This window comes from Oncorhynchus kisutch, unplaced genomic scaffold, assembly GCF_002021735.2.
Source record: "Oncorhynchus kisutch isolate 150728-3 unplaced genomic scaffold, Okis_V2 scaffold525, whole genome shotgun sequence".
Classification (NCBI taxonomy): Eukaryota; Metazoa; Chordata; class Actinopteri; order Salmoniformes; family Salmonidae; genus Oncorhynchus; species Oncorhynchus kisutch.
Window position 1 is genome coordinate 80813 of NW_022262470.1, and position 15406 is coordinate 96218.

The window sequence follows — 15406 nt, forward strand, 5'->3', positions numbered from 1 at the left end:
GGGCTGAATCACTGGCTTACTGGGGCTCTTTCAAACCGTCCCTAGGAGGGGTGCGTCACTTGAGTGGGTTGAGTCACTGACGGGATCTTCCTGTCCGGGGTGGCGCCCCACCTTGGGTTGTGCCGTGGTGGAGATCTTCGTGGGCTATACTCGGCCCTGTCTCAGGACGGTAAGTTGGTGGTTGAAGATATCCCTCTAGTGGTGTGGGGGCTGTGCTTTGGCAAAGTGGGTGGGGTTATATCCTGCCTGTTTGGCCCTGTCCGGGGGGTATCGTCGGATGGGGCCACAGTGTCTCCTGACCCCTCCTGTCTCAGCCTCCAGTATTTATGCTGCAGTAGTTTATGTGTCGGGGGCTAGGGTCAGTCTGTTATATCTGGAGTACTTCTCCTGTCCTATTCGGTGTCCTGTGTGAATTTAAGTGTGCTCTCTCTAATTCTCTCTTTCTTGGAGGACCTGAGCCCTAGGACCATGCCTCAGGACCACCTGGCATGATGACTCCTTGCTGTCCCCAGTCCACCTGGCCGTGCTGCTGCTCCAGTTTCAACTGTTCTGCCTGCGGCTATGGAATCCTGACCTGTTCACCGGACGTGCTACCTTGTCCCAGACCTGCTGTTTCTCTCTAATTCTCTCTTTCTTTCTCTCTCTCGGAGGACCTGAGACCTAGGACCATGCCTCAGGACCACCTGACATGATGACTCCTTGCTGTCCCCAGTCCACCTGGCTGTGCTGCTGCTCCAGTTTCAACTGTTCTGCCTGTGATTATTATTATTTGACCATGCTGGTCATTTATGAACATTTGAACATCTTGGCCATGTTCTGTTATAATCTCCACCCGGCACAGCCAGAAGAGGACTGGAGACAGAGAGAAGACAGAAGACCGAGAGAAGACTGGAGACAAAGAGAAGACAGAAGACTGGAGACAGAAGGAAGACTGGAGACAGAGGGAAGACTGGAGACAGAGGGAAGACTGGAGACAGAGAGAAGACAGAAGACTGGAGACAGAGAGAAGACTGGAGACAGAGAGAAGACTGGAGACAGGAGACAGTGAGAAGACAGAAGACTGGAGACAGAGAGAAGACTGGAGACAGAGAGAAGACTGGAGACAGAGAGAAGACTGGAGACAGAGAGAAGACTGTAGACAGTGAGAAGACTGGAGACAGAGAGAAGACAGAAGACTGGAGACAGAGAGAAGACAGAAGACTGGAGACAGAGAGACGACAGAAGACTGGAGACAGAGAGAAGACAGAAGACTGGAGACAGAGAGAAGACTGGAGACAGAGAGAAGACAGAAGACTGGAGACAGAGAGAAGACAGAAGACTGGAGACAGATAGAAGACAGAGGACTGGAGACAGTGAGAAAAGAGGGGATAGTAGAGGAGTAGAGATGTTGAGGTCTGACCTGTGTGTCTGTCCTGAGTATGGCTGTTCCCTCCAGCATGGTTCCTCTCACACTGAGATGATAGGAGTGCTGCTCACCATGGCCACTGGGCCACCACAGCTTCACCTGGTTACTCTACAACACACACACACTAAACATTTACCTCAGCACGATGAAAAATAGAGACATGCTAAAACCCGGACATTCAGAGGTCTTTCCAGTAGAGATAAAATGTGTCCCAAATGGCATCCTATTACCTTTATAACCCCAAGGGCCCTTCTCAACAGTAGGGCACTATACTGTAAAGGACTCTGGTCAACAGTAGGGCACTATACTGTAAAGGACTGGTCAACAGTAGGGCACTATACTGTAGAGGACTGGTCAACAGTAGGGCACTATACAGTATAGGACTGGTCAACAGTAGGGCACTATACTGTAAAGGACTCTGGTCAACAGTAGGGCACTATACTGTATAGGACTCTGGTCAACAGTAGGGCACTATACTGTATAGGACTCTGGTCAACAGTAGGGCACTATACTGTAAAGGACTCTGGTCAACAGTAGGGCACTATACTGTAGAGGACTCTGGTCAACAGTAGGGCACTATACTGTAAAGGACTGGTCAACAGTAAGGCACTATACTGTAAAGGACTCTGGTCAACAGTAGGGCACTATACTGTATAGGACTCTGGTCAACAGTAGGGCACTATACTGTAGAGGACTCTGGTCAACAGTAGGGCACTATACTGTAGAGGACTCTGGTCAACAGTAGGGCACTATACTGTAGAGGACTCTGGTCAACAGTAGGGCACTATACTGTATAGGACTCTGGTCAACAGTAGGGCACTATACTGTAGAGGACTCTGGTCAACAGTAAGGCACTATACTGTAAAGGACTCTGGTCAACAGTAGGGTACTATACTGTAGAGGACTATGGTCAAGAGTAGGGCACTATACTGTAAAGGACTCTGGTCAACAGTAAGGCACTATACTGTAAAGGACTCTGGTCAACAGTAGGGTACTATACTGTAGAGGACTCTGGTCAACAGTAGGGCACTATACTGTAAAGGACTCTGGTCAACAGTAGGGCACTATACTGTAAAGGACTATGGTCAACAGTAGGGCACTATACTGTAAAGGACTCTGGTCAACAGTAAGGCACTATACTGTAAAGGACTCTGGTCAACAGTAGGGTACTATACTGTAGAGGACTCTGGTCAACAGTAGGGCACTATACTGTAAAGGACTCTGGTCAACAGTAGGGCACTATACTGTAAAGGACTCTGGTCAACAGTAGGGCACTATACTGTAGAGGACTCTGGTCAACAGTAGGGCACTATACTGTAAAGGACTGGTCAACAGTAAGGCACTATACTGTAAAGGACTCTGGTCAACAGTAGGGCACTATACTGTATAGGACTCTGGTCAACAGTAGGGCACTATACTGTATAGGACTCTGGTCAACAGTAGGGCACTATACTGTAGAGGACTCTGGTCAACAGTAAGGCACTATACTGTAAAGGACTCTGGTCAACAGTAGGGTACTATACTGTAGAGGACTCTGGTCAACAGTAGGGCACTATACTGTAAAGGACTCTGGTCAACAGTAGGGCACTATACTGTAAAGGACTCTGGTCAACAGTAGGGCACTATACTGTAAAGGACTATGGTCAACAGTAGGGCACTATACTGTAAAGGACTCTGGTCAACAGTAAGGCACTATACTGTAAAGGACTCTGGTCAACAGTAGGGTACTATACTGTAGAGGACTCTGGTCAACAGTAGGGCACTATACTGTAAAGGACTCTGGTCAACAGTAGGGCACTATACTGTAAAGGACTGGTCAACAGTAAGGCACTATACTGTAAAGGACTCTGGTCAACAGTAGGGCACTATACTGTATAGGACTCTGGTCAACAGTAGGGCACTATACTGTAGAGGACTCTGGTCAACAGTAGGGCACTATACTGTAGAGGACTCTGGTCAACAGTAGGGCACTATACTGTAGAGGACTCTGGTCAACAGTAGGGCACTATACTGTATAGGACTCTGGTCAACAGTAGGGCACTATACTGTAGAGGACTCTGGTCAACAGTAGGGCACTATACTGTATAGGACTCTGGTCAACAGTAGGGCACTATACTGTAGAGGACTCTGGTCAACAGTAAGGCACTATACTGTAAAGGACTCTGGTCAACAGTAGGGTACTATACTGTAGAGGACTCTGGTCAACAGTAGGGCACTATACTGTAAAGGACTCTGGTCAACAGTAGGGCACTATACTGTAAAGGACTCTGGTCAACAGTAGGGCACTATACTGTAAAGGACTATGGTCAACAGTAGGGCACTATACTGTAAAGGACTCTGGTCAACAGTAAGGCACTATACTGTAAAGGACTCTGGTCAACAGTAGGGTACTATACTGTAGAGGACTCTGGTCAACAGTAGGGCACTATACTGTAAAGGACTCTGGTCAACAGTAGGGCACTATACTGTATAGGACTGGTCAACAGTAGGGCACTATACTGTAGAGGACTCTGGTCAACAGTAGGGCACTATACTGTAGAGGACTCTGGTCAACAGTAGGGCACTATACTGTAGAGGACTCTGGTCAACAGTAGGGCACTATACTGTAGAGGACTCTGGTCAACAGTAGGGCACTATACTGTAAAGGACTGGTCAACAGTAGGGCACTATACTGTATAGGACTCAACAGTAGGGCACTATACTGTAGAGGACTCTGGTCAACAGTAGGGCACTATACTGTAAAGGACTCTGGTCAACAGTAGGGCACTATACTGTAGAGGACTCTGGTCAACAGTAGGGCACTATACTGTATAGGACTCTGGTCAACAGTAGGGCACTATACTGTATAGGACTCTGGTCAACAGTAGGGCACTATACTGTATAGGACTCTGGTCAACAGTAGGGCACTATACTGTAAAGGACTCTGGTCAACAGTAGGGCACTATACTGTATAGGACTCTGGTCAACAGTAGGGCACTATACTGTATAGGACTCTGGTCAACAGTAGGGCACTATACTGTATAGGACTCTGGTCAACAGTAGGGCACTATACTGTATAGGACTCTGGTCAACAGTAGGGCACTATACTGATAGGACTCTGGTCAACAGTAGGGCACTATACTGTAAAGGACTCTGGTCAACAGTAGGGCACTATACTGTAAAGGACTCTGGTCAACAGTAGGGCACTATACTGTAGAGGACTCTGGTCAACAGTAGGGCACTATACTGTAGAGGACTCTGGTCAACAGTAGGGCACTATACTGTAGAGGACTGGTCAACAGTAGGGCACTATACTGTAAAGGACTCTGGTCAACAGTAGGGCACTATACTGTATAGGACTCTGGTCAACAGTAGGGCACTATACTGTATAGGACTCTGGTCAACAGTAGGGCACTATACTGTAGAGGACTCTGGTCAACAGTAGGGCACTATACTGTAAAGGACTCTGGTCAACAGTAGGGCACTATACTGTAAAGGACTCTGGTCAACAGTAGGGCACTATACTGTAGAGGACTCTGGTCAACAGTAGGGCACTATACTGTAAAGGACTCTGGTCAACAGTAGGGCACTATACTGTAAAGGACTCTGGTCAACAGTAGGGCACTATACTGTAGAGGACTCTGGTCAACAGTAGGGCACTATACTGTATAGGACTCTGGTCAACAGTAGGGCACTATACTGTATAGGACTCTGGTCAACAGTAGGGCACTATACTGTATAGGACTCTGGTCAACAGTAGGGCACTATACTGTAAAGGACTCTGGTCAACAGTAGGGCACTATACTGTATAGGACTCTGGTCAACAGTAGGGCACTATACTGTATAGGACTCTGGTCAACAGTAGGGCACTATACTGTATAGGACTCTGGTCAACAGTAGGGCACTATACTGTATAGGACTCTGGTCAACAGTAGGGCACTATACTGATAGGACTCTGGTCAACAGTAGGGCACTATACTGTAAAGGACTCTGGTCAACAGTAGGGCACTATACTGTAAAGGACTCTGGTCAACAGTAGGGCACTATACTGTAGAGGACTCTGGTCAACAGTAGGGCACTATACTGTAGAGGACTCTGGTCAACAGTAGGGCACTATACTGTAGAGGACTGGTCAACAGTAGGGCACTATACTGTAAAGGACTCAACAGTAGGGCACTATACTGTAAAGGACTCTGGTCAATAGTAGGGCACTATACTGTATAGAACTCAACAGTAGGGCACTATACTGTAAAGGACTGGTCAACAGTAGGGCACTATACTGTAAAGGACTCTGGTCAACAGTAGGGCACTATACTGTAGAGGACTCTGGTCAACAGTAGGGCACTATACTGTATAGGACTCTGGTCAACAGTAGGGCACTATACTGTATAGGACTCTGGTCAACAGTAGGGCACTATACTGTATAGGACTCTGGTCAACAGTAGGGCACTATACTGTAAAGGACTCTGGTCAACAGTAGGGCACTATACTGTAAAGGACTCTGGTCAACAGTAGGGCACTATACTGTATAGGACTCTGGTCAACAGTAGGGCACTATACTGTAGAGGACTCTGGTCAACAGTAGGGCACTATACTGTAAAGGACTCTGGTCAACAGTAGGGCACTATACTGTAAAGGACTCTGGTCAACAGTAGGGCACTATACTGTAGAGGACTCTGGTCAACAGTAGGGCACTATACTGTAAAGGACTATGGTCAACAGTAGTGCACTATACTGTAAAGGACTCTGGTCAACAGTAAGGCACTATACTGTAAAGGACTCTGGTCAACAGTAGGGTACTATACTGTAGAGGACTCTGGTCAACAGTAGGGCACTATACTGTAAAGGACTCTGGTCAACAGTAGGGCACTATACTGTAAAGGACTCTGGTCAACAGTAGGGCACTATACTGTAGAGGACTCTGGTCAACAGTAGGGCACTATACTGTAGAGGACTGGTCAACAGTAGGGCACTATACTGTAAAGGACTCAACAGTAGGGCACTATACTGTAAAGGACTCTGGTCAATAGTAGGGCACTATACTGTATAGAACTCAACAGTAGGGCACTATACTGTAAAGGACTGGTCAACAGTAGGGCACTATACTGTAAAGGACTCTGGTCAACAGTAGGGCACTATACTGTAGAGGACTCTGGTCAACAGTAGGGCACTATACTGTATAGGACTCTGGTCAACAGTAGGGCACTATACTGTATAGGACTCTGGTCAACAGTAGGGCACTATACTGTATAGGACTCTGGTCAACAGTAGGGCACTATACTGTAAAGGACTCTGGTCAACAGTAGGGCACTATACTGTAAAGGACTCTGGTCAACAGTAGGGCACTATACTGTATAGGACTCTGGTCAACAGTAGGGCACTATACTGTAGAGGACTCTGGTCAACAGTAGGGCACTATACTGTAAAGGACTCTGGTCAACAGTAGGGCACTATACTGTAAAGGACTCTGGTCAACAGTAGGGCACTATACTGTAGAGGACTCTGGTCAACAGTAGGGCACTATACTGTAAAGGACTATGGTCAACAGTAGTGCACTATACTGTAAAGGACTCTGGTCAACAGTAAGGCACTATACTGTAAAGGACTCTGGTCAACAGTAGGGTACTATACTGTAGAGGACTCTGGTCAACAGTAGGGCACTATACTGTAAAGGACTCTGGTCAACAGTAGGGCACTATACTGTAAAGGACTCTGGTCAACAGTAGGGCACTATACTGTAAAGGACTATGGTCAACAGTAGGGCACTATACTGTAAAGGACTCTGGTCAACAGTAGGGCACTATACTGTAGAGGACTCTGGTCAACAGTAGGGCACTATACTGTAAAGGACTCTGGTCAACAGTAGGGCACTATACTGTAGAGGACTCTGGTCAATAGTAGGGCACTATACTGTAGAGGACTCAACAGTAGGGCACTATACTGTAAAGGACTGGTCAACAGTAGGGCACTATACTGTAGAGGACTCTGGTCAACAGTAGGGCACTATACTGTATAGGACTCTGGTCAACAGTAGGGCACTATACTGTAGAGGACTCTGGTCAATAGTAGGGCACTATACTGTAGAGGACTCAACAGTAGGGCACTATACTGTAAAGGACTGGTCAACAGTAGGGCACTATACTGTAAAGGACTGGTCAACAGTAGGGCACTATACTGTAAAGGACTCTGGTCAACAGTAGGGCACTATACTATAGAGGACTCTGGTCAACAGTAGGGCACTATACTGTAAAGGACTCTGGTCAACAGTAGGGCACAATACTGTATAGGACTCTGGTCAACAGTAGGGCACTATACTGTATAGGACTCTGGTCAACAGTAGGGCACTATACTGTATAGGACTCTGGTCAACAGTAGGGCACTATACTGTAAAGGACTCTGGTCAACAGTAGGGCACTATACTGTAGAGGACTCTGGTCAACAGTAGGGCACGATACGGTATAGGACTCTGGTCAACAGTAGGGCACTATACTGTAAAGGACTCTGGTCAACAGTAGGGAACTATACTGTAAAGGACTCTGGTCAACAGTAGGGAACTATACTGTAGAGGACTCTGGTCAACAGTAGGGCTCTATACTGTATAGGACTCTGGTCAACAGTAGGGCACTATACTGTAGAGGACTCTGGTCAATAGTAGGGCACTATACTGTATAGGACTCAACAGTAGGGCACTATACTGTAAAGGACTGGTCAACAGTAGGGCACTATACTGTAGAGGACTCTGGTCAACAGTAGGGCACTATACTGTATAGGACTCTGGTCAACAGTAGGGCACTATACTGTATAGGACTCTGGTCAACAGTAGGGCACTATACTGTAGAGGACTCTGGTCAACAGTAGGGCACGATACGGTATAGGACTCTGGTCAACAGTAGGGCACTATACTGTAAAGGACTCTGGTCAACAGTAGGGAACTATACTGTAAAGGACTCTGGTCAACAGTAGGGAACTATACTGTAGAGGACTCTGGTCAACAGTAGGGCTCTATACTGTATAGGACTCTGGTCAACAGTAGGGCACTATACTGTAGAGGACTCTGGTCAATAGTAGGGCACTATACTGTATAGGACTCAACAGTAGGGCACTATACTGTAAAGGACTGGTCAACAGTAGGGCACTATACTGTAGAGGACTCTGGTCAACAGTAGGGCACTATACTGTATAGGACTCTGGTCAACAGTAGGGCACTATACTGTATAGGACTCTGGTCAACAGTAGGGCACTATACTGTAGAGGACTCTGGTCAACAGTAGGGCACTATACTGTATAGGACTCTGGTCAACAGTAGGGCACTATACTGTAAAGGACTCTGGTCAACAGTAGGGCACACTACTGTAGAGGACTCTGGTCAACAGTAGGGCACTATACTGTATAGCACTCTGGTCAACAGTAGGGCACTATACTCTATAGGACTCTGGTCAACAGTAGGGCACTATACTGTAAAGGACTCTGGTCAACAGTAGGGCACTATAAAGGGAACAGGGAGCCATAAGTCACCTTCCCACCCAGCAGCCCATACTAACTGTGTTGACATAAGTCACCTTCCCACCCAGCAGCCCATACTAACTGTGTTGACATAAGTCACCTTCCCACCCAGCAGCCCATACTAACTGTGTTGACATAAGTCACCTTCCAACCCAGCAGCCCATACTGTGTTGACATAAGTCACCTTCCCACCCAGCAGCCCATACTAACTGTGTTGACATAAGTCACCTTCCCACCCAGCAGCCCATACTGTGTTGACATAAGTCACCTTCCCACCCAGCAGCCCATACTAACTGTGTTGACATAAGTCACCTTCCCACCCAGCAGCCCATACTAACTGTGTTGACATAAGTCACCTTCCCACCCAGCAGCCCATACTGTGTTGACATAAGTCACCTTCCCACCCAGCAGCCCATACTAACTGTGTTGACATGGAGGCTCAAGGTGTTCTTGCTCTGCCCAGATGGAAACACCACCATGAAGGCTTGTTCTGTAGACAGCTCCATCAGAGAGAGGTTGACCTGGACTTTAGTCTCCTCCACAGCATCAACCAACACTTCCACCGTTACCACCCACTGAGACAGAGAGGAGTCTGGGAGACAGGAAGAAGAGGGCTTTCCATGACTAGCTGTTGTATCCCAAACCACCCCCCCCCCCGCCCCTATCAACTCGCACGGAGGGCCCTCTGTTATCACGTGTTGCTGATGAAACTCAGAAGGAGATAAATAAATAAAATAAACCCCTGAAAAAACTCCTGCCTTTAATGACTCATTTAAATAATAAAACAAACGGACAAACTGAGAAAATTATCCCTGTCGTCTCACAATAAATATACCTCAGTAACAGTTCAACAGTTCATTCGGAAAGTATTTAATATGTTACATGTGTCCTGGATCCTAAATTAGGCCCGCGGTGCACTATTATGGGATACTACTTCACTGTCAAGCCAGCAGCGAAGCAAGACTCGGTCAAAGTGGCTATGAAGAGTCTGATGCACAAGTGTCCCAAATCTGGTGTATATGGCGAAGGCTGAACACACAAATGGAGGCAAGAGGAGCAAGGGGATGATTTGGGATTCAGCCTAGGAGAGTTCACAGAGTAGCTGTATAGATAAGTTCAGAATAGTTAGATACCCATGCGAGAGAGACAGACATACTATAGACTGGTACAGTAGAGAGATGGATTAGGCGCAGCACATCAAAGGCCTCCAGATGAACACCCTTCCACAGCCCCAGGGTTGGGAATGACGGTCCCCAGTCCCAGCTGAAGGAACTCTGAGCCTGGTAAAAGACCATCAGACAGGAGAGTTATCCAACGGGTGAATGGTGAAAACAAATATAATTGACTGTTATTTTCTAGGACACACAATAATGACTCCAACGTCATAAGCATCTGTGTGTTGGATGGTGATTTGAGACCTTACCCAGTGTTAAACTTATCCCTTATAACCTTAAATGAAAACCACAAAGCGAATTTTAGTTTTCATGAATGTTTGTGGCTGTGGTAACTAGTGGAAACAGTTGTGCCCGTTGTTCACAGTGAGATCTGCCCTCTGATTGGCTAGAATGGTTCAACTTGATTTTTGCCTCCTCCGAAATGCCTTCTATTTCTGAAGACGTTTATTTTGGTTGTGAGAGCAGCAGCTACATTATCTGGATAATGTCATAGATAATGTGTCCGTCATGATAAATGGAGCCGGAAGAAGAACATCAACACCACTAGAAACCAGTGGACATGTGTTTTTAATTACATTTTTATTTTACCATTATTTAACCAGGTAGGCTCGTTGAGAACACCTTTATTTAACCAGGTAGGCTCGTTGAGAACAAGTTCTCATTTACAACTGCGACCTGGCCAAGATAAAGCAAAGCAGTTCGACACAGACAACACAGAGTTACACATGGAATAAACAAAACATAGTCAATAATACAGTAGAACAAAAGAAAACAAAAAAGTCTATATGCAGTGAGTGCAAATGAGGTAAGGTTGTTAAGGCAATAAATAGGCCATGGTGGAGAAGTAATTGCAATATGGCAATTCAACACTGGAATGGTAGATGTGCAGAAGATGAATGTGCAACTAGAGATACTGGGGTGCAAATGAGCAAGATAAATTAATAAATACAGTATGGGGATGAGGTAGGTAGATAGCCCATCTGTAAACAGCCCATCTATGTACAGGTGCAGTAATCTGTGAGCTGCTCTCACAGATGGTGCTTAAAGTTAGTGAGGGAGATATGAGTCTCCAGCTTCAGTGATTTTTGCCGTTTGTTCCAGTCATTGGCAGCAGAGAACTGGAAGGAAAGGCGACCAAAGGAGGAATTGGCTTTGGGGGTGACCTGCTGGAGCGCGTGCTACAAGTGGGTGCTGCTATGGTGATCAGTGAGCTGAGATAAGGCGGGGCTTTACCTAGCAGAGACTTGGCAGCATGAGTGAAGGATTCTTTTTTGCGATATAGGAAGCTGATTCTAGATTTAATTTTGGATTGGAGATGCTTAATGTGAGTCTGGAAGGAGAGTTTAGTCTAACCAGACACCCAGGTATTTGTAGTTGTCCACGTATTCTAAGTCAGAGGCGTCCAGAGTAGTGATGCTGGACGGGCGAGCAGGTACGGGCAGTGATCGGTTAAAGAGCATGCATTTAGTTTTACTTGCATTTAAGAGCAGTTGGAGGCCACAGAAGGAGAGTTGTATGGCATTGAAGCTCATCTGGAGGTTAGTTAACAGTGTCCAAAGAGGGAGTATACAGAATGGTGTCGCCTGCGTAGAGGTGGATCAGAGAATCACCAGCAGCGAGAGCGACATCATTGATGTATACAGAGAAGAGAGTCTGTCCAAGAATTGAACCCTGTGGCACCCCCATAGAGACTGCCAGAGGTCTGGACAACAGGCCCTCCGATTTGACACACTGAACTCTATCAGAGAAGTAGTTGGTGAGCCAGGCGAGTCAGTCGTTAGAGAAACCAAGGCTGTTGAGTCTGCCGATGAGGATGTGGTGATTGACAGAGTCAAAAGTGTCTCAATGTGCAGGATGCCAGCGTTGTGTTATGGTTTGGACATGAAACACCGAGTTAACTCATCTCATATGTATACGTATATACTGTACTCTATATCATCTACTGCATCTTTATGTAATACATGTATCACTAGCCACTTTAACTATGCCACTTTGTTTACATACTCATCTCATATGTAAATACTGCACTCAATACCATCTACTGTATCCTGCCTATGCCGCTCTGTACCATCACTCATTCATATATCTTTATGTACATATTCTTTATCACCTTACACTTGTGTCTATAAGGTAGTAGTTTTGGAATTGTTAGTTAGATTACTTGTTGGTTATTAATGCATTGTCAGAACTAGAAGCACAAGCATTTCGCTACACTCGCATTAACATCTGCTAACCATGTGTATGTGACAAATAAAATTAGATTTGAAAATGAAATAAGCAATTGCAAATGTCAGTGCAGAGAAGGACGTTAAAGTTGGTTACTAGGGGCCTCCCGGGTGGCGCAGTGGTTAAGGGCGCTGTACTGCAGCGCCAGCTGTGCCATCAGAGTCCCTGGGTTCGCGCCCAGGCTCTGTCGTAACCGCGATCGGGAGGTCCGTGGGACGAAGCACAATTGGCCTAGCGTCGCCCGGGTTAGGGAGGGCTTGGTCGGTAGGGGTGTCCTTATCTCATCGCGCACCAGCGACTCCTGTGGCGGGCTGGGCGCAGTGTGCGCTAACCAAGGTGGCCAGGTGCACAGTGTTTCCTCCGGCGCATTGGTGCGGCTGGCTTCCGGGTTGGATGCGCGCTGTGTTAAGAAGCAGTGCGGCTTGGTTGGGTTGTGTATCGGAGGACGCATGACTTTCAACCTTCGTCTCTCCTGAGCCCGTACGGGAGTTGTAGCGATGAGACAAGATAGTAGCTACTACAACAATTGGATACCACGAAATTGGGGAGAAAAAGGGGTAAAATTCACACAAAACTAATAAAAAAAGTTGGTTACTAACGTAGCTAGGTCTACTAGACAAGATAACATTGTTTGTGCTAGCTAGCTAGAAAATTAGCTTAACGTTACTAAGCTAATATTGTTAAAAAATTGAATATTTTCTGTCAACACACAATAAGTACTATTAACTGAAAAGATGAAAAGCCACTCACCTTTCTGATAAAGTTGACGTGACATTCTCCCTTCTGGACGGGTGGAGGACAGTCAGGGGGCACGCTGTAGGAGGAGTGAGCCTGACTCCTCTCTGAGGCGTACACGACAGGAGAGAGGAGGCTCACCTTCACAACGTTCTCCCCTTCCCTCAACAACTGGCCTACGCTGAAGTCCTGAACATCAGGGAATCATGTTATCAAGTGGCCCAGCCTCAGTTGGTAAAGCATAGTGCTTGCAATGACGGTATTCGGGGTTCGATGCCCTCTGGGTAAAATGTGTGCATGCTCTGGAGGATGTCTCTTTGGATAAAGGTGTCTGCTAAATGGCTTATGTACGTTATGTTTGGGCCAGATCAAACATAATCACTATACATACAGACTACGTAAATGATAACAGATTTGACAATTTAACTAAACTGTCATACATGATTAGACACACCTTGAATTATATGCTACAAAATGTGCAACATAAACAACATTTATGTGGTAAATAATATACGTTTTTCATACATATCTGCGGAACATGTTGTCTGTCTTTCCCACGACAACTCCATTCAGAGAGATGGACGCTACAGTGTCCACTCCTTCAAACACCAGCTGGACTCGTTGTTTAGCCCTGGAGCAGAGGACAGGAAGGTCTATCTTAGAAAAACTGAGGGGTGGCTCCCCGGACACAAATTAAGCCTAGTTCTAGACTAAAAAAGACAGCTCAATGGAGAATCTCTATCGAAAGTTATTTTTAGTCCGAGACTAGGCTTGTCCAGTGTCCGGGGAACGGGTCCTGAAAGACAAGGCTTGTTCTGAGTCCGGGGAACCGACCCTGGGAGTAGTGAATACAGTGACACCATGGGGCTGGAATTGTAAGCTGTGTAAACAGTACCTTAGCTCTGTTGAGGCAGAAAATGTAGTCGTGTATGTCCAGTTGTCAAGAGCGATCCACCTGTATGCTACATCATTGAACCTGAAGTAGAGATCCTGAAAGACAGAGAGAGAGAGAGAGAGAGCGAGCGAGACAGGAGAGAGAGAGAGCGAGACAGGAGAGAGAGAGCGAGAGAGAGAGGAGAGAGAGACAAAAGAGAGAGAGAGCCAGGCATTTTCATTAAAAAAATTAGGTAATTGGTGAGTCAGCTGATCTCAAGTATGGGTAGCTGCAGGCCAATATGGTGACTGGAGTATGGGTAGCTGTAGCCCAATATGGTGACTGGAGTATGGGTAGCTGCAGGCCAATATGGTGACTGGAGTATGGGTAGCTGCAGCCCAATATGGTGACTGGAGTATGGGTAGCTGCAGGCCAATATGGTGACTGGAGTATGGGTAGCTGTCCCCCAATATGGTGACTGGAGTATGGGTAGCTGTCCCCCAGTATGGTGACTGGAGCATGGGTAGCTGTCCCCCAGTATGGTGACTGGAGTATGGGTAGCTGCAGGCCAATATGGTGACTGGAGTATGGATAGCTGTAGCCCAATATGGTGACTGGAGTATGGGTAGCTGCAGGCCAATATGGTGACTGGAGTATGGGTAGCTGTAGCCCAATATGGTGACTGGAGTATGGGTAGCTGTAGCCCAATATGGTGACTGGAGTATGGGTAGCTGCAGGCCAATATGGTGACTGGAGTATGGGTAGCTGTAGCCCAATATGGTGACTGGAGTATGGGTAGCTGCAGGCCAATATGGTGACTGGAGTATGGGTAGCTGCAGGCCAATATGGTGACTGGAATACGGGTAGCTGTCCCCCAGTATGGTGACTGGAGTATGGGTAGCTGTCCCCCAGTATGGTGACTGGAGTATGGGGTAGCTGCAGCCCAATATGGTGACTGGAGTATGGGTAGCTGCAGCCCAATATGGTGACTGGAGTATGGGTAGCTTTCCCCCAGTATGGTGACTGGAGTATGGGTAGCTGCAGCCCAATATGGTGACTGGAGTATGGGTAGCTTTCCCCCAGTATGGTGACTGGAGTATGGGTAGCTGTAGCCCAATAGTACAATTAGAGAAACAGATAATTTTGCAGTGGTCTCCTATTTTTTTCCAGAGCTGTATGTGTTGCCACCCTAGGGTCACCCACCACTCATTCAGTACATTTCGAAATTTGTATTGTTCAAAAAGATCAAATACTGTGACATTTGAAAAATAAGACATATATGATATTTTGGACATAAATTCTATAATTATAATTTGATAACCGAGATGCAGAAGGAGTAAAGGAGAATAAGAAGTGAAGTGTCGGTTCAAAGTTGTAGTAAATACATCATTAAAAGGAACCCGACTTCTGTGTTTCATGATGATTATACCAGACAACAGTTTGGCCAAACATAAGCCGGCTAATAGAAGGAGACGATATTGGTTTTAGTGAGGGACCACTTGTTGTGAT

General features: G+C 46.4%; 1 protein-coding gene across 1 annotated transcript in view; it reads right to left on the minus strand.

Moving 5' to 3' along the window:
• Positions 1 to 15406, minus strand: part of manba (mannosidase, beta A, lysosomal) — a 45898-nt gene that overhangs the window by 27999 nt on the left and 2493 nt on the right. Inside the window, exons 2-7 of the mRNA XM_031815726.1 lie at positions 13919 to 14013; positions 13549 to 13654; positions 13039 to 13212; positions 10044 to 10167; positions 9310 to 9479; positions 1400 to 1513 (exon numbers count right to left, since the gene is read on the minus strand). Coding sequence (XP_031671586.1) covers positions 1400 to 1513; positions 9310 to 9479; positions 10044 to 10167; positions 13039 to 13212; positions 13549 to 13654; positions 13919 to 14013 — 783 coding nt within the window. The remainder of the gene's footprint in view (positions 1 to 1399; positions 1514 to 9309; positions 9480 to 10043; positions 10168 to 13038; positions 13213 to 13548; positions 13655 to 13918; positions 14014 to 15406) is intronic.